Raw genomic sequence first — 18746 nt, 5'->3', positions numbered from 1 at the left:
AGTCTAAAAATAATCTCAACACACAGGAATGACCAAAGCCAAGCATTTGTGCAGTATCCAGACTTACTGAAAAATGTCCTAGCAATTGGCTTAAATAGAAAACCAACCAACCAACCAAAAACAACAACAAAAAAACAAAAACAAACAAACAAACAAAAAAAAAAAAAACCAAAAAAAACCCCAAACCAAGCCTCCATTTTAAATATGTAAGTCCAGTTTGATTCCAGACTGATCTGCAAGTCTGTGAACCTGCATTCCCATTAAAATTCTGTGTCTTTTCAAAACCTCCCATCGACACCCACCTGCCCGTTGCCACACCTTGTCGGTAACAGCTCTACGTATTTGAAAGGCCGTCAGACAAACCAAGTCACCACATAAATGGGCAAACTACACATTTATCCACAATGATTAATGACAACAGGGTTGTGGGGGGGTTTTTATTGCCTATAACTATCTTTGCCAAGGTGACGCATACCGAGTGGCTGCCGCGCCAGGCCCGCCCCTGCGGCCGACCCCTGCCAGCAGCGCCCCCGGTGAGGCGGCAGCAGGAACGCCCCCCAGCCGCCGCCGGAGCAGCACCCGACCGAAACCCCCTGAAGGGTTCGCCCCGTGTGCGCGGCCCGGCCTCCGCCGCCGCCCCAAGCCGCACGCCCCGCGGCCCAGGGCCCGCATGCGCGCCCCCACCGCAGCGACGCGACGTGACGCCCCGCCCCGCCGGGACCCAGAGCCCGTCAGGGCGCGGGACTGGCGCATGCGCCTTGAAGGAGCCGCCGGCAGGGCAGAGGCGAGGCACTTCCTGTTCCGGGGCGACTCCCTCCGCACACCGTAAGGAGCCGCGCCGCGGCTGCGGGGCTTCTTTTTCGCAAAAGCGGAGGGAGAAAAAGCGCGTGCGGCCGCACGGAGGAACCGCGCCACGCCACGCCACGCCACGCCACGCCACGCCACGCCACGCTCCATTCCGCGCCTCCTCTGCGCTTCCCCAGCCGCGCTGGCGGACACCGCGCCTGCGCAGCCGGGCGCCGTCATGGGGAGCATGCGCGCTGTGGCCGGGCTGGGCGGGGCGGAGCGGAGCGGAGGGCCGTCAGGCGCGACGGGCGGAGCGGTGGGCTCCGCACCCTGCGGGGTGGGGGTGGGGGGGCGCGGGGGGTGTCCGGGCAGCCCGGGTGGGAGCGGGCGCCGGCGGTGACGCCGCTCCCCGTGAGCTCGGCACCGAGGCCTGCCCGCTGGCCTCGGCGGGACGTTTTGTCTTGTCGTGCTAACAGTGAAGAGGGTTTTTTGGTTTTTGTTTTGTTTTGTTTGTTTGTTTTATATTAGCTAATGTCACTGTTTACACTTGGGATGCCTGTCGTTACCATTGTTTAGAAAAGCAGGTGATTCAGGAATTAAAACTGTTCTTCCCGCACACTTGAATATTTTCTGTCTTCCTGGACTCACATAAATTCAAGCAGATTATGCTTAATGGTTCTTCTTTAAAGGTGACATTGAGCAGTTGGGAGGGAGTTTTGTTATATTCGATGTTTTGTCAAAGCTATAAAACCAGATTTGTCCCAGTCCCACAAATATCTGCTGAGCAGAGACTTAGAACTTGCATAATGGTTTGTAAATCATGACTTGGTTTGTAAACTTAGTAGCATTTTTAGCATTATGTATATCAGAATATGTTGTGTGTACTAGAATCATCCTTTCAACGTTTCTCTAGGAGGAAGGAACGAGAGTTTTGTCTAATGGCTGCTCCAGGAAAGGTGGCAGCTTTCAGTCTGCCTCCTCTGCCAACTATTGGAGAGATTATTAAACTCTTCCGCCTTAAGGCACGGAAACAACTTTCCCAGAACTTTCTACTGGATTTGCGATTGACAGGTTAAATGTTTCATTCTAATCTTTCTAGCTACTATAAAACATGTATGCTGGTTTTCTTTAGGATACAGATTCTAGCTAGCTAACGTGTTGGTGTTTACCTGATGACATCTGTCAAACTAATGGCAGCTCAATGGTAAATCTTTAAAAATAGTTTTAGCTTAGACAAATTGATTTTACTTGTAAATTCCTAGAAAATGTCTGTCTTTATAAATTACAGAGTAATTTTTAGGTAGAAACTATATTCCTATGTAAAATATGGGTTATTGATTGAAATGTAAAAATCTATGCCTTAGGAGTACTTTTACTGTTCGGGTATTATTGTAGTTTATAAATTTGATTAAAAAATTAGTATTTCTTTCAGATTATTATGTGTCATAGAAAGTACTGTAACTCAGTGTGCAGTTTAACTTACTGTATACTGTGGTTATAAAGGTCATTTGTCTCAGTTTATCAGAAATGTTGTAGCTTTTTTGAACCAGTTACATTGTTATGACAATTCAGTTTCCTCCAGTTTCATGTGAGCAGTGGGTGACAAAGCTGGCACTGTTCAGTCAGTGGTGGGGTTCTTTACTGTCCTAGTGGTGACTGGGTTTTGCAGTCATAAATGTAGTGCAGCTGCATGTAGTTGATTTGATTACATTTAAAGCTTCAGGTTGATAAGGATTTAGGATATGAACATGAAACTCAGGTCCACTTCCTGAACCTCTGTACTCTTACCCTGGAGCAAAAATGTCTACATGCTTTTAGTAAAACCTTACAAGTAGATAAGTCTTGGGATATTTCTTGTTTTTATTGCATACTTAAGAAGTTATGGAGCGAGCAGCATAATTTCTCTCAGCATCTTCTCTCCATGTTTCCCAAGGATCCCCTTGTTTCATTAGCTACATTTTTAATCCTTAATCTGTTTTATTTCCTTGCTATAATACCTTCTAATATTGTATCCTTCCACTTATGCACAGGTATTCTTTCCTCACCTTTCAACTGCCTCGCTTTCTGTAACTATCAGTTGCCTGTATTTCAACTCTTACTTTACACCAACTCCTCCCTCATAAAATTGCTCTGTATATATTGTAATCTTGGTAGAGCTTCACTGTATCTTTTTTTACTTCTTAAATTTCCTTGAAACAGGGTTACTGTAGTGAAATACCTTTATAAGATAAGTAGTGAGGCTTTAGGACATTGAACACAAAGTGCTTACTTGCAGGACAATAGATTTACAGATGAGAAGTAATACTCTCTTTTTATTTGATTCTGCAATGAGCAACAGTGTATATCAAAGACATTAAACTGAAAATAGTTTTTATAATATAGTTGAGCATATTCTTGTATGAAACAAATTTGAATTTTGTGCAGTCTAGCAGGCATGCAATCATTTAACTGGGATGTGTCACAGTTTGTGTCTGTTCTGGGATAAGCAAGCTTGTGCTTTAACAGTAAACAATGAGTTTATCTTAGTGAGCTGGATCTTCTCAAGAATAAAGTCTTAGTCTGTTCTTTGTGTCTTGCAGACAAGATTGTGAGACAAGCTGGTGAGCTGAAAAATGCCCATGTTTGTGAAGTGGGCCCTGGACCAGGAGGAATTACCAGATCCATTCTCAGTGCTGGTGTTGAACAACTCCTTTTAATTGAAAAAGATACTCGATTTATTCCAGGATTGAAGGTACCAACTGGAGAATAATTTGTATGAATGTATCCACAACATTGAATGTGAACATTTTAAGAACATAGAAAGGTTCCAAGTGTCTTTTTGAGATCTTGGCACTGAAAATAGGTTTGCTTCTTTGGCTTAAATCAAAGATGTCATTTGCTTGAAGATAAAAATACATAGTATAGCAATTAATCGCACCTGCATTCTCATAGGCCTGATATCAGGATCTGATCCTGCAACTGAATTAATGCTGAGGCCTGTCTGGTTTGTTCTGGGTACATTTCACCATGCAGGTGAAATAGTAGTTTGAGGGCTGAACATAATGTCCTTTGGTTTTATTTTTAATTTTAATCCTAATAATTGTGCTTTAAAGTTTATAAAATTGTGAAAGTATATGTCCAGTTAATACAATTCAATGTGGTTTAGCATCCAGGTACAGAAGAATAAAGCAAGCATTTATTTTACATTTTTAGGAAAAAAACACTCTTAAACTTTTGTTCCCTACTTTGAAAGTTGTTATAAGTTCACAAGTTACTGTGGCATTTTTCAAATGTCATCTACTTGTGCTGCTATTAAGTTACCACGTTTATGGAGTTTGGCTGCATAAATCTAGCAAGAAAAACAGAGTCCAAAAGCTCTTCATATCTGACTATTTTCTTGTGCCTTTACAATCTCATATTACAGTAATTCAGAGGGCTTTCCTTATATTGCACTGTCTCTTCTGTTCACTTGAGAACTGCTACCATCTCTTTGTAGGACAAAACTAGTTTAAGATATGAATGAAACTGTTTGTATCCATTAGCCTGAATATGTGTGTAACTGTAGTTTTGGCCATTGATAATTTATAGTATACCATCTTTACCTTACAAAATATGAAAACTTCATGTTTTCACTTTTATCAAGTGGGGGCTAATCTGTATTTTGTTTTAGATTTTAAGGACTGGTTTGGAATTGCAGGAATTTGAGATTAAATGATACTTGCTTTAGTTAACACAGTTTTTTAAGTACAGACAATTTTTCCGATCTTCTAAAAAGCAGCCACTATAGCTGATTTCTCTGAATAGAAGTATACTTTTCAGAGTCTATAATGAGATTTTGCAATGTAATTATCTTTACTATTTAAGTGAATTAACATTAGTCATTAATTGGTGACCTCCCCGCATTAGAAATAAATATGTGAATGAGGTTATTGAGTATAAAGATTCTATAACTCAGTAACAGTGGACGTGAATGAAGAAGATATATGTTGCATCTATTAGTGTTAAATTTGGTAATTTCTTTTTCCCTCCAAATATGATGATACATAACAGAATTAATCTTTCTTTTGTGATAATGTGGGTTGTAATACCTGTTTTTTTCATTAAAAGCTCTGTTAAAACCAAATGCTCGTAAAAGGGTTGAGATTTGAATAACAGAAAATGTCAGAGATTAAAATAACAATTGGAGACTATTACTTATTAGATACTTACGAAATCACTGATGTAAAGCATACAGCATTTTTCATTAACTGCTTTCAGGCTGTGTCTCTATCACAAAACTGAAGTTGGGATCCTCTTTACTGCAAAACTGAAATATGGTGAAGAACGTATGTGTACAAAGTAAAAGTTTACACAAGCTGAGAGTCTGTCAGTTCTGTCTCACTCTTAAAGGATCACAACCTCCATATGCCCTAATAGTTGTTAGGCTGGAAAGATTTATGAGGAGAGAAAGGGTGCTTTCAGCCAGAGAGTGGATTGAATATAGAATTCTTCCAGGACCGCCATTTAATTTTTTAAACTATGGCCTTTATGTTTTCTTCATGCCCTTTTGCTTATATGTGAAGAATGAGATGATCTGTATGATTGAGAATCACTTTAGCTTGTGCACTTGTGCAGGAGCTCCTGAAACTGTTAGCTGCACACATTAGCCATAAAATGGAGAAAGTTTCAGTGGGTTTCTGAGTCTTTATTTCAAATTAGAAATATACAAGTGTAATTTTCTGCTCACAAATTAAATGCAGCCGTTGTTTATGTTGTGTGATACTCAAAAAACCTCAAACTCCTTTTGACATGAAAACCATTATTTAAAAAACAATATATGTTAATCCATTATTATGTAGGCAGCTGTCTGCTTCCTCTTATGCTATTTTCTAACTTTATTGATTTATCTTTCATCCTGTTACTGCATTTATAACAGCTTCAAAGAAAAATTCGACAAATCATGGCAGATTAGTGAATTTGTATGTCATATAATTGCTTGCATAATGCTAAAAAATCCATTAAGTGGTTTGGAGTTGAGGTTAGATTTATTTTTTCTATTTGGAAATAACTGCACTTAACTTGTAGGAACATTTAGTTTTTAGCTAAGCCTTTTTTTTTAGTATGCCACACAAAATTTAGCTGTCTTGATGGTAAAAAAAAAAACAAAAAAAAAACCCAAAAAACCAAAACTTAAAAAAACCTTAAAAAAAATTAATGCAAGCATTTTGTGAATAGTATGAGAAAGCATCACTTTCCTTTGGCTCAGAGACCTCTGAATGATATTTGTGCGCCTGAGCATATAAACGTGATTTAGATGAAAGATGGAACTAATAGTGGTGAACAGTTTATTTCAGCGGTTAAGCCACTAAACTCTTTATGGATTTGGGTTTCTGTGCAAAAGCAAAATTGTTCTTTAAGGCATTTTTCATTATTCTGACTTAGGAATAATAAATATCCCCAAGTGTTATCTTTGTAAAAATTGCCTTTGCTTTTGAATTGTGCTGTTTGTGCACAGTTTCATGCTCTAAGAGAAAAGATCACTACAACACTAAAAAATGTAACTAATTTTGATTGTGTAAACTGACACCAGAAATAACAGAATTGGTCATGAAACTACAGCCAGTTCTGAGTTTGCATTTCAGCCTTTATTAAATACTAGCTAAACTGTGGAATTTGGAATGAGAAGTTCACAACAGAGTGGATTTTATTATGCCTAAAAAGATACTTTTTTTTTTTTTTGAGATTTTTCTCTATTGCTAGGTACTTATTCCCTTATTTTGGGGAACTCTGTAGTTTTTAATGGTGTAAGTTCAGACTACTACAGGGGGTATTAAGAGAATCTTTTCCCCTTTTTTATGTAAAATTAAAAATGACTGAATATTTCTGCAGCCTTGTATTACATACAGCTAAAATTGGGTAATAGACCCTACTGGGGGGGAGACAGAATAAACAACATAAGGCTTGTTTCCATAGGTAATGGATCTAAAAATGTTTCAAAACCTGCTGCTTGCATTATTCTTAAATCAGGTGGGGTCCTGTTAGTGGCCTGGGGCTTATTAATTGTCCTTCTTGAAGAGACTCTTTGCAGTCTTTTCAAGTTTAAAATCCCTCTTAAGAATTCTACAGCTATGAATAGCAAGCATTTACAGAATCACACATTAAATTTTTTTCATTAGTGTTTGCTTTTTGAAAATACATACTTACTAATAGTGTGCTCAGTCTTAACTTTTATTGTGCTTTTTTGTATATGGAAGATAAATATATAGCAATGATTTGATTCCTGCTGTGGCTGAAACTGGAAATCAGTTGGGTTAACACTCACTGTGAGTTCTGCTTGCTTGCTTACAAACAGATGTTATCTGAAGCAGCTCCAGGAAAAGTGCGCATTGTTCATGGAGATATCCTGACATATAAGATGGAGAAGGCTTTTCCAGGGCACTTAAGAAAGAACTGGGAGGAAGGTTAGTATTTGGATTTGGTTTACTTAATTTTTAAGGCTTCTGAGTTAGTCTTAAACGTGGTGATATAGTTGTGATAGAGTTCACTCAGTGCAAATGTTACTTCCTTCTGGTACAGTTTGAAAGTAAGAGAAAAACAAGCTGACTTTCTTTCTAGAAGGAAACAGAGAATCATATTCCTCTTCTAAGACAGAAAAGTAGAATGTGTGTGACATTCACCTTAGTCAACAGTGAGGAGCTTTGCAGTTACAAACCTCAGAGTGTCTTGACTGTACAATAATGATTCTTGGAAAATATAAAAGCAAATCAAATGGTATACTTTCTTCCCAGCTTCCACTTTTTGAAGAAGCCAGAAGCCACCACTGCTGCTTTTCTACTGAAGACATTTCTGTAACTTGCTTTGAACTTTTAGGAAATTTGTCCTCAAAAATTTAGTTTTCTTATTGCTTTGGTTTCAGCTGGGTATCTTTGGCAAAAGTAGAATCCAATCAGAGATTTTTTATTTGGTTGGTTGTTTTTTGTTTTGTTTTTTTTTTTTTTTTCAAATCTGAGGTTCTTATAGGACTCTTTCACCTCTCTTTTAAAACATGTAATATTATTAGATAAATCAGAGATGACCTCTCAGTCCCCTTTCCAAATGTCCTAATTTAAGTTATAATCACTGTCTGCAGTGCCTGAAGAACAGTAAACTGCTTTCTGACTTAGGACATAAAAGATCATGCCATATTATGTTCACCTTGAAAAATTCCATGCCGTATTTGTCTCACTGGAAAAGGCAAGTGCTTCACAAAACAAAATAACGAGCAAATGTATGTGTCAAGGTGTAGTGCAGTTTTTAAATAGTTACCTTTCTTCAACATACCTATAAGGCATTATTGTCTTTGGAGCTAACTAATTAGAGGTAAGGTACACTTTTTCTGTATTATTGTCATATGAAAAGCTGAAAGACTGGTGGGTTTCAGAAAGATACTTGGCCATCTCTGATATATGTGTAATATCACAAGTATGCTAGAAATACCACAGCCTAGAAAGTGTATAAGTGTGCCAGATAACTAACTTGAATTTTATGTCATCTCTTATTCATGTTATGAAATGCCACAATATCTAAGAAACAACACACTTTGCTTTTGCTTCTGTTGCACTCCTGGTTAGACATAAGGATCCCAGCTGATGAAATGCCTGCTATGTGTTGTACAGCACATACATACTGATATGATCCATAATTGAACAATATGTATCACTGGCTAAGGCATGTTCTTATTCTAAGACCTTCTGATTTCAGAGGACTATGCAGAAGGAGAGTTCTGTGCAGTTTGATCTAGGTGATTGTTTTGGGGGGTTGTGAAGAGTCAGTAAAATGCCCCTGGGAGGAACGTGTTGGACAGAAGAGTGAGTGTGTCTATTTACTCTCTACCTAATATTCACAATTTAAAATTGTGGAAACACTGTTGTAGTTTTGCTGTTACGGTTTTGCTATTCTGGAGTAGCTCAGCTGAAATTACTGATCAGCAGAAAATCAACTGAAAGCTACTGACGTATTCAAATGTAAATTAGAACCAAACCTAACCACTTTTTTCCATCTAATTACTGAGAATAGTAACACAGTTTTGTCAGTGTAAGACAAGTATAAATGGAAAGGCATAATTTTGGTGTGGCATGATAAAAATTGTTTTCATATTTTAAGTCTAGGTTGATATGCACATATCTTTTTCTTATGTGTTCTTTCATGGCAAAATCTTATCCAAAACTTTTTGACAGTTTTTTTTCTTCTGTCAAATGTTAACAGAGCCACCAGATATACATATCATTGGGAATCTGCCCTTCAGTGTTTCAACTCCTCTAATCATTAAATGGCTTGAAAATGTTTCCAAAAAGGATGGACCTTTTATTTATGGCAGGACGCAGATGACGTTGACCTTTCAGAAGGAAGTTGCAGAGGTAAGATGGAAGTGTTTTCCCAAAATTTTACAGGTGGTAAATTGAACAAAAATTTGTTTCCATGGAACTTCTTGTTTAAAAGTACAAACCCAATCTTAGTTGGCTTTAAAAAGAGAGGAAAGAGTTGGTTCAATTTTTAGTTTGTGTGGCTGTAAATTATGAATTTTAATGTTGAGTTAATCATATGCTCTAATCCTCTCACAGCACATTAATTTATTTTTTTATTTCTTGTGGAGGGATATATTTCCTTAAGGTACTTAATCTGTTCTTTTCTGAAGTCTGATTTCTTTGACATAAATAGATTCTACAGCACTCTTCTCATTTTAAATATCTTCTCAGTCATTCATGTACCATTTCCTCAGACTGTTTTTCCTTACCTTTTAATCATCTCAGGAACTAAACTCAGTTATTTCCTTTCCCCTCTTAATGAAAAGTATTTTTTTAAAAAAGATACCTTCCTTGAAGTAAGGAAAAATGGGAAGTTAGCATTATTTCCAGTTGTGATTAAATATTTAAAACACAGGGAGTGTTTGTCAAGACTGTGGAAACTGACTCTGGCATTTTTGAATGAGACTTGATATCAGAATTATTAATGGATTGCTGCCTGCCTTGTGTGTGTAATAAGGCATCATTTCAGTCACAGCAAGTCCAAGAGCAAATTGAGATTTTACTTTGTCTCAACAGTTAGATTCTCAAAGAAGGCCAAACTGATCTGCTATGTAGTAGCATTAATTCGAGATCTGTTGATATTAGGTTGATTTATTCCACAATGCTTTCAGACTTAACAGTTTATTTCTGTTGCCATTACATAAAACATATAACATAGAGGCTGGAAGACTTTTTGCTTTACATTTATGAAAGTGGTATGGCTTCTTACCAGCATCTCACTTGCGCTTTTAAAATAAAAAAAGAAAAAGGAGTTGCACATCAGTATGAAAACTGAATTTCCATCTAATTACTCCAGTGTTTGTAAATATCTGGTTTTCTGTGTGCAACCTAAATGTGTGTAGTGTTTTAATTTTAATCTTTCAAAGTAAAAATTCTAATAGGAAAATTTTGCTGTGGTTTTTTTGGTATGTTAATTAGTAACAAATATATATGCAAGTGGCATGTCTGCTGTTGTTTTCTGGGGTCATAGAAAACCATATTTTGCTGTCATTAGTCTTGCAATAAAGATTTGAAACAAGTACTGAAGTATTTCCAGAAGGTGGCTCTAGAGAACACCAGGGACAAACATTTGTTATGAAATAAGCTAGACTTCTTTATTCAGTTCTGAGCTCACGTGGTTTCAGGCATTAAAAAAATCCAGATCTGTTTTCCAGAAGGACTTCATGTCATTTAAGATTAAACCTTGTTGCAAAATATGGCTAATGAACTATGATGTAAAATGCAAAGTGGTGATGGGTAAGATGCAAAGTTTTGTGACAGCGGTGAAAAAAATGACCTAGCACTGAGTGAGAGCATAAATGCAGTCTGTACTTTATATAGCTGTAACCAGCTGCATATGCCATTGGTGACATGCAGATTATAGTGCTTCTGCACCCAGCGTAGCTAAATGAGATGCAAAATACCATGCATTCTTAAGTTCCTTGTACTTAGAATGCTGAGAAGTTAGTAACACTAGGAAATCAAATATGTTGTTCAAGGTCATGCAGTGAATCAGTGTTAATTGTTGTTCAGTTTACATTCTGGGATCTCCTTGTTCTTACATCTATTTAGACACAGATCCTCCACTGAAGGCAAAATTGTTCCTAGTTTCTTGTTTGTGTTTCCATCATTGTTTTGACATCATGAAAAACTTGTTTGAGAGAGACTATTCTGTTTTATGATTAGGAAAAAGGATGATGATCAAAAGCTGTGGGTTTTTTTCTGGCCCTTTGAAGTTGCTTAAATTGACCATTGTAATTTGGCATATACAGGCATATTCAGTACCGGGAAGTAGAGAATACTGTAATGCAGACAATAAATATGTTGCTACTGGTACTTTATGTATCTGTGGATTTATATTCTTGAAAGGAAAATGTTTTATACTCAGAAGTTTTATGTCCTTACTGGATGTTTCTAAGCTGAGAGCCTAAATATCAAAGAAAGTCTCAGTGTATATGCCATAAACTCAGCAGAAGGGTAAGATGCTGCCGTGGAATGGAGCCATGTGCTTTGTAATCAGGATAACTTGATGCTAACAGTAAGAAAATAAAGCATCATGCTATGTTATTTGTGGTCAAGCTCATTTGTGCTTGTATAGCTGGTAGAAAATACCTTTACTTTTCTTGCTGGTGGTAGTTTCCTGCTTTTCTGTTTCCTTATAGCACAGCTGTGTTGGCATGAGTTACATCAGTATAGACCTATGACAACAGACCGCTCTGTTCTGATATGATTTGATTACATTGATTAAAACTGTTGATGAGAACCAGCAGTTATGTTATATACTGAATTCTGAGGCCTGTTAAGGAGGATAAGGCCATATCTACAGTACTAAAAATGGCACTTTTAAGGGTTGACCAGGTAATTTTGTCTCTCTGTAGTTTCAGTTTGTGAAATTGTTACACTGTGGCTAAGAATTTTTACCTTGCTCTAAATTCCTCAGTGCTTCACCTCAAATCTGCTACCTAGGCTGGGTACCTCCTGGCCCACTTCCATTAAAATGAGTCATATTTCAGTTTAAATGCAAAATCTTTGTCAGTGTCTAATTTTGAGTCAAACTGGGCAGAGTAGTTTGCCTGAACTGCGCTGCCAACATGATCTGCAGGCAGGGAGGTGGGGTGCTAAACTGTTGGAGATCTAGAAGACAGGCCTGTTAGAAGAGCAGAATACTTAATCATTTTGTATCTCACACTGCTGTCTATTTAGAACACTAGGCAAAAGGTGCTAATAAAGTGGAAAATATTTCAGATTTTGGGGCAGCAAACGGAATAAAAATTACCATTATGTTTTTTCATAACTGATAGAAGTTAAATATAAATACTGATGTTCTAAGAAAAAAGTTGTTTTGCAGAAAGTGGCTTGTGTACTGAAATGTGTTTAATATTCCTTTATGTGGTCAGCGTTACCAGTCTAATTCTTCATGTAGGTTAATTCCTGTGACACATTTTACAGATTAATTGATACTGGGGTTTTAATACACATTTATGAAAAGCACAGTTGTATGGTATAGCTCACTGAAGAACAAAACAAATAGCTGTTCCTGAGGTAGTTATTGAGAGTGGTTGATAGTGAGCAGCATTAGAAGAGATGTCAAGTACCACCTTGATTGTATTCCAGGTTAGGCTCCAGAATCTTTGTTTTGCTTCATGCCTTTCTGAAACTTCAATAGCAGATGTAAGAATGTTACCTAGTTAGCTGAACTCCAGCATAGTTTATTTAGTGCGGAGTTGTGGTTTAACCCCAGCTGGCAGCTAAACAGGTACATCTCAAAGTATTATCTGATACATCCTCATTCACCACCACCCCCCTTCCCATCCTTTGATACATCACACATATATCATTCCCTTAGTTTGTGGACTACCCTTGTAAAATGTCCACAAAATGTTCACTTAGTTCATTTAGTCCATGACTTTGGACTCCATCTGTTGTGGTGGTCACTCAGGACAGGAGAGGTGGTGTGTTGCGTGGAGTTACAGGGTACCAGTGCCAGCTCAGGTCAGGTCACTGCTGCACTCGCACTGCTTCTTGTAAGGCTTGTCCTCCATTGATTCAGGTGGTTCCTGCTGTAGTAATTCCTATAACATGCAACTCTAATCATGGATTACAACAATTTAAAAGTTTATCCATTACAATCTCCACCCTTGGTCCCTTTGGGCCAGGTTATAGGGTTTAACATTGCAATGAACTCTTCCTCTTGCTCCTTGCCAGGCTAGCAACAAGGGGTTCCTGCTAGAGTAATTCCCCTAATATGTAACTCAAATCCCATGTTACAAGAATTTAAAGTTATTTCCATTAAAATCTCCCCCCTCTCCCAGTCCATTTGCACCAGACCATTTGGGTTAACACTGCAGTGAACTCTTCTCCTTGCCCTTGCTCTGGCTTGGATTTATGGACAGACTGTGGTCCCTTAGGGGTGTACCTGCTCCAAGAGGAGTCTCACCTGTGAGCCATGGTCTCTCCAGGGGTGTACCCACTGTGGCACAGACTCATTTCCAGCCACAGTCACTTTGAGATGCACCTGCTCCAGCGTAGCCTTCTCCAGGGTCCATGATGCCTTCAGGGTTATACCTGCTCCAGCATGGCCTTACCCACAGCCACAGTCCCTTCAGAAGTAAATCTGTTCAAACATGTCCTTGCCCACGGCGGCAGTCCCTCCAGGGGTGTACCTGCTCTGTCGTGGCCACGTGCTTTGAGGTGCTTCAGCACGACCTCATTCACAGCCACTTACACTTCAAGATGTACCTGCTGCAGCATGGACTTACCCACAGCTACAGATGGTTTGAGGTGTACCTTCTCCAGTGTAGACTTATCCTTCAGCCACAATCCCTTCAGAGGTATACGTGCTGTGGCACAGATATAACCACGGCCACAGATGCCTCAGGGTGTCCTGCTCCCACATGGACTCATTCACAGGTCACAGTCCCTTCAATTCAAGATCGCACTGGAGTTCCAGCCTGTCCAGTATGGCAACACAAACAGCAGCAGTGCTCTGGCCATTTTCCAGCCCAGCTCATCGCCATTGCTGTTATCAAAATGTTCCCAGGCACAGCAGAGGAAGATAAGCAGTACAGCAAGTAATGAAAGCAAAAAGCAGCCACTATCAGAGCCCTAGACTCCAACATACAGTGAGGCAGGCAAGCTCCCTGACAAGCAAAGGAGCCCATCAATTAAAATCAAAACAGCAATAACATCTATAAATTTGATCTAGCACATTCCAAATAAATCTGTCATTATCTCAGACCTTCCAAGCTCGGCGCTGGGTGCCAAAAAGGACTGTTGGGGTTTCACCCCAGGTGGTAACTAAGCCCTGCCTAGCCACTCAATCACTCCAGTGGATGGGGGAGAGAATTGGAACAGTAAAAGTGGGAAAACTTGTGGGCTGAGATAAAGACAGTTTAATGGGTAAAGCAAAACTGGGAATTCATTCACCACTCCGCGTGGGCAGGCGGGTGCTCAGCCATCCCCAGGACAGCCGGGCTCCATTGTGCATAATGGTGACTTGGGAAGGCAAACGCCATTGCTCCAAACATCCCCCCTTTTCTGTCCTCTTCCCCCAGCTTTATATACTGAGCATGATGTCATATGGTATGGGATATCTGTTTGGTCAGTTGGGGTCAGCTGTACCAGCTGTGTCCCCTTCCAACTTTTGGTGCATCCCCAGCCCACTTGCTGGTGGGTTGGGAAGCAGGAAAGGCCTTGGCTCTGTGTAAGCACTGCTCAGCAGTAAGGAGACCATCCTTGTGTTATTGACACTGTTTGCAGCACAAATCCAAAACATAGCCCTATACTAGCTACTGTGAAGAAAATTAACTCTATCCCAGCCAAAACCAGCACAATTAGTTTCAGGTGCTATACATATTTTTAAAGTAGGAGCAAAGAAAATTTTGAGAACTGAAAGAAAAAGCCTACAAAAATAGGTTAGGTTACAGAAGCACGGGAACAAACATTTTAGCAGGGCCTGTTGCCATAGGATGAGGGATAGTATTTTTAAACTAAAAGAGGGCAGATTCATACTAGATGTAAGGAAGAAATTTTTACAGTGAGGGTGTTGAAACACTGGAACAAGTTGCCCAGAGAGATAGTAGAAGATGCCCCTCCCCTGGAAACATGGAGAGTCAAGTTGGATTTGGCTCTGAGAAAGCTGATCTAGGTGAAGGTCCCTGCTCATTACAGGAGATGTTGGACTAGGTGACCTGTGAAGGTCCCTTCCAGCCCAAACTATTCTATAATTCTATTCTATGAGTATATTATCAGCATTTTTGCGTTCCTTGCGCAGTGCCATACGCAAGTATGTTCCTGCTGATGTGGTTGAAGTGGTTTAAGATGTTACTGCCCAGAGGTGGATGTTAAGTTATCCCTTCTGTGGTTGAAAAGCAGGAACTAACTGTCTGAGACTTGTTAGATTGTTCTTGTGGGAAGTAAATGCTGGCTTGTTTGAATTGGCATTGAAAGGACTACAAGCGTAGTCATTAGGTCTGTTTCATTTCCATTGCAGAGGCTAAGGAAGTGCATATCTGATTGCATTGTCAGACTTGGCAGCCTGTTTTGCTTTTGTTTTGTTTTTTTTTTTTTTTCAGAGAATAATAATGATGGCAGATAGATTTATTTATTTTTAATAGGTTTCTTCTGAATAATGAAGGTAGTTTTAAAAGCTGATGTAGGCAAAAAGAATTGCTAAGCTTTTTTTCTGAAAAGTCATTAAAAAGTATTTTATATGTCCTATGCTGATACCTAACTGCCTTTTAGGAGAGTTGTTTTAAAAAAATTAAAAACTTCAGCAATAATTTTAATTTTATTTTTCAGGGATAGTTTTAATAAGTGTGGCAGTATTTCATGAGTAGGCTTTTCATCTGAAGCTGCGTGCTGTAGAGGTGTTACCAGATACGCACATTGGTTTTCATCTTTTAGTTTTTATTAAGGTAGTGCTAAGTAAGAACAAGAATCTTCAAAATTCTATTTCTGCATAGTTAGTGCAATGTCTTTTTCCATTTGAGACTTGTTTTACTGGGTGTTTTTTATGTTTAAATCTTCTTAGTGCTAGCAAAACACACAAGTTTCTTGCAAGATCATGAAAGTATAGAAAACCTCTGTCTAGGCTACTTTTTTGGTTATATTTTTAAGAAATTTCTTGGAAAAATCAGAGAATTACTAAATTGAATTTTAAGTATTAAATGCTTTTGCTGTTAGATATTCTAAATTTATGTAAACTAGGTCCAGATTCCTTGCATATCTTGTAAGCGTAGACCAGTTTAGTCATGAAGAAATTTTGGTTTCTATTTGATTTTGAGTTTATGGAGATTTGTTTCTTCTTGAAGGAGAAAAAATAATAATAGTTGATACAGCAACAATGGAAGGAGAAGATGTGAGAATACTCTCAGCTGGTGTTGTGCTTGTTTTGAATCCTGCAGTCAGAATAGTTTTCTCTTGTGCCCATACAAAATACTTTTGACATTCATTAACTACTGCAGATATTCAAGGAGCTACTTTTCATGTGCATTTGACTGCAGGACTGAAGTTGGAAATTAGCATGGTATCTTAGTGAAATGCTGCTACACCAGAGAATAAAATTCTATTTAAACTGGGCATAAACTTTCATATAAGTTCCTAACAATTGTTTTGTTTTGTTGTTTTGTTTGTTTGTTTGTTTTAAAATTTGTCTTTGATTATACTGAAAATCAAGCTTTAATATAACTGACCCCTTGGTCAATTCAGTTTCACTGATTTACATGTTTTGATTCTTCAATAGAGGCTTACAGCTAATCCAGGAGGTAAGCAACGTAGCAGGCTGTCCATCATGGCTCAGCATCTCTGCACTGTTGAAAACTGTTTCGTAATTCCAGGTGAAGCCTTTGTTCCAGTGCCAGAGGTAAGTTTTGATGTATTTCTTTGGGTTTTTTGTTAATCTGTCAGTCAAGCAATATATCTGATTTTGAGTAAGGAACAGAGTTGGGTGCTGTAGTTCAACATCTCCATAATACGAAGTGATGTGATATTCGTGTAAACGAAGCGTGCTTGTTTCAGGGAGGTGGGGTTTTTTTGGTCCCTCAGAACTTGGCTTTGACCTTCAAGCCTATCCGCAAGATCAGCATACTTCTTTGGATGTTTCTGGAGAGGGAGATTAGGATTTAATGGCAGGATAGTCTGCTAGGATTGTAGCATCTTTGGAAAGCCTGCAGTTTTACAGTTTGCATTTATAAATAGTTTGGGAATTGTGCCTAGAAAATTTGATGGGTCTTTTGAAAGACCCTGATAAATAAAAGCTTTTCATTTGTCATCTTTGTCAAAGATCTCTAATTTTACTATGTCTATAATCTTTACGTTTCACCCTACTCATTTTTAGCATATTTAACTCCCTCCTATTCGCTATAACACTTTGTCACCTACATCCCACTGCTTGTTTAAAAAAGTAACAATCTTTTCTCCTTCCTGTCTGCTCTTGAGTGAGTGGAGAACAGTCTCTTTGCTGTCCTCTTATCTACTGCCACCGATTTTTATTAATAGCCATTATGATTACAAGAATCAAGAATTAATAAATTAAACTGCGTTTTGGACAAGAATGTATTGGGTTTTTTTGTCCTTTTTTTTGTTTGTTTTAAATGTGTACCTGACCCTAAGTGTGATCTGTTTGCCCTGAATGCCCATGGAAATCTAACGTTCTGTTTCAGAAATGAACATGCAGCTTCTGAAAATACCTCTTGAATTGGTTGGTTCAGCTCATGAGTACATCGCCTTTCCCCCTTATCACAGTCTTTCTCTTGGTCTTTTTACTCTTCAGACTCATCTCCTGTGAACCTTTGTATGGTCATTCTCTCTTTTATCACAGTGAACTTAAAGGCCTCTATCTGGACATATTCTGATGGTGATTTAAAATCCCATTAGTATTTTTTGAGCAAGTAACTATTCAAACAAATTATTAGTTGTGACAGCAGTCTATTATGAAGAAAAATGACCATCTTATTTTTCACTTTGTGTTTTGGGGTGGTTTGTTTTTGTTTTTTTTTTCCCACCTCTTAGCTGAATGAAAAATAATTTCAGGATGTCACCTCACTGTTAAATGTGTGAACAGTGTTCATTAAGGCCAAAATTCCAATTTTGTGGTGGTTGTTTCTCAATGGTGGATACAATTTGAGGGCATAGTAGAGCTAGTGTAGTCAAAAGACTTGTGCAGACTGTGTCACAGACTTGGGAAGCTGTAACCAATATTCCCATTTTTCTGTACTGAAAAGGCCATAGTTGACTGAGAGGGAAGTAACTCATAGAGTTGTGATAAATGTCTTAGTATGAGCAAATCCTACAGTCAGTTGGTGGTCTGTTGAATAAAAAAGGTGGTACCACTAAAGGCAAGCATATTTTTATCTAATATGTTTCTTTGAGTTAAAACAAATATCACTTATATTCCAGAAGCAGGGGGTATGAATTTTTCCAAGAGACCTGGCACCTGTTTTCATTGTTTCCCTCAAACTTGTGTTGTAGATTGGTCTTCTAGCTTTTAGCTACAGACTGATTTGTGTGTTTAGATATTACTACTTCTGATAGAATCTTTGTTTTCTTGGAAAGCTCTTGCAGCATATTGTGACTGAAGTGGCTCAGTGCTTGATTTTTGTTTCATAGGTGTATAAAGAAGTTCAGGTACTCCTGTATAAAGTTTTAGGAAGAAAAATTTGCCACTTATGTAACCGATGAATACTTCATTTTGCTCATAGTATGCAAGTATTACCTTTTTCTTATGCCCTCCTCTAAAAACACCTTTGGTTCTTATTTTCCAAGTGTTAGTTTTAATTCACATGCATAGCAATGATCACAGCTTAGTGTCATGTCAAACCCCTTACTAAAGATAGAGATGCACGTTTTTGGGAATGAGTTGTTTAGTTCATTTTGCTCAGTGAATTAGTATTAATTCAACAATTAATTAATTCAACAAAAGTGTTGAGACATAAAAGACTCTTGGTTTATGGAATGGAA

At 38.4% G+C, this 18746-nt stretch overlaps 1 protein-coding gene across 6 annotated transcripts in view; it reads left to right on the top strand.

The window, feature by feature from the left end:
• Nucleotides 1-416: 416 nt before the first annotated feature.
• The window catches only part of TFB1M (transcription factor B1, mitochondrial), a 30044-nt gene continuing 11714 nt past the window's right edge, over nt 417-18746 (top strand). The window contains exons 1-6 of one of the 6 annotated variants that reach the window (XM_042795777.1): nt 417-825; nt 1700-1857; nt 3366-3517; nt 7097-7205; nt 8989-9140; nt 16531-16650. In XM_042795777.1, coding sequence (XP_042651711.1) covers nt 671-825; nt 1700-1857; nt 3366-3517; nt 7097-7205; nt 8989-9140; nt 16531-16650 — 846 coding nt within the window. In that variant the 5' untranslated portion in view covers nt 417-670. The other 5 variants (XM_042795780.1, XM_042795781.1, XM_042795779.1 and 2 more) reach the window with 5 other exon arrangements.

The sequence above is a fragment of the Tyto alba genome, unplaced genomic scaffold (genome assembly GCF_018691265.1).
Source record: "Tyto alba isolate M040663 unplaced genomic scaffold, T.alba_DEE_v4.0 Super-Scaffold_22, whole genome shotgun sequence".
NCBI classification, from domain to species: domain Eukaryota; kingdom Metazoa; phylum Chordata; class Aves; order Strigiformes; family Tytonidae; genus Tyto; species Tyto alba.
This window is presented reverse-complemented; position numbering and strand designations above follow the sequence as displayed.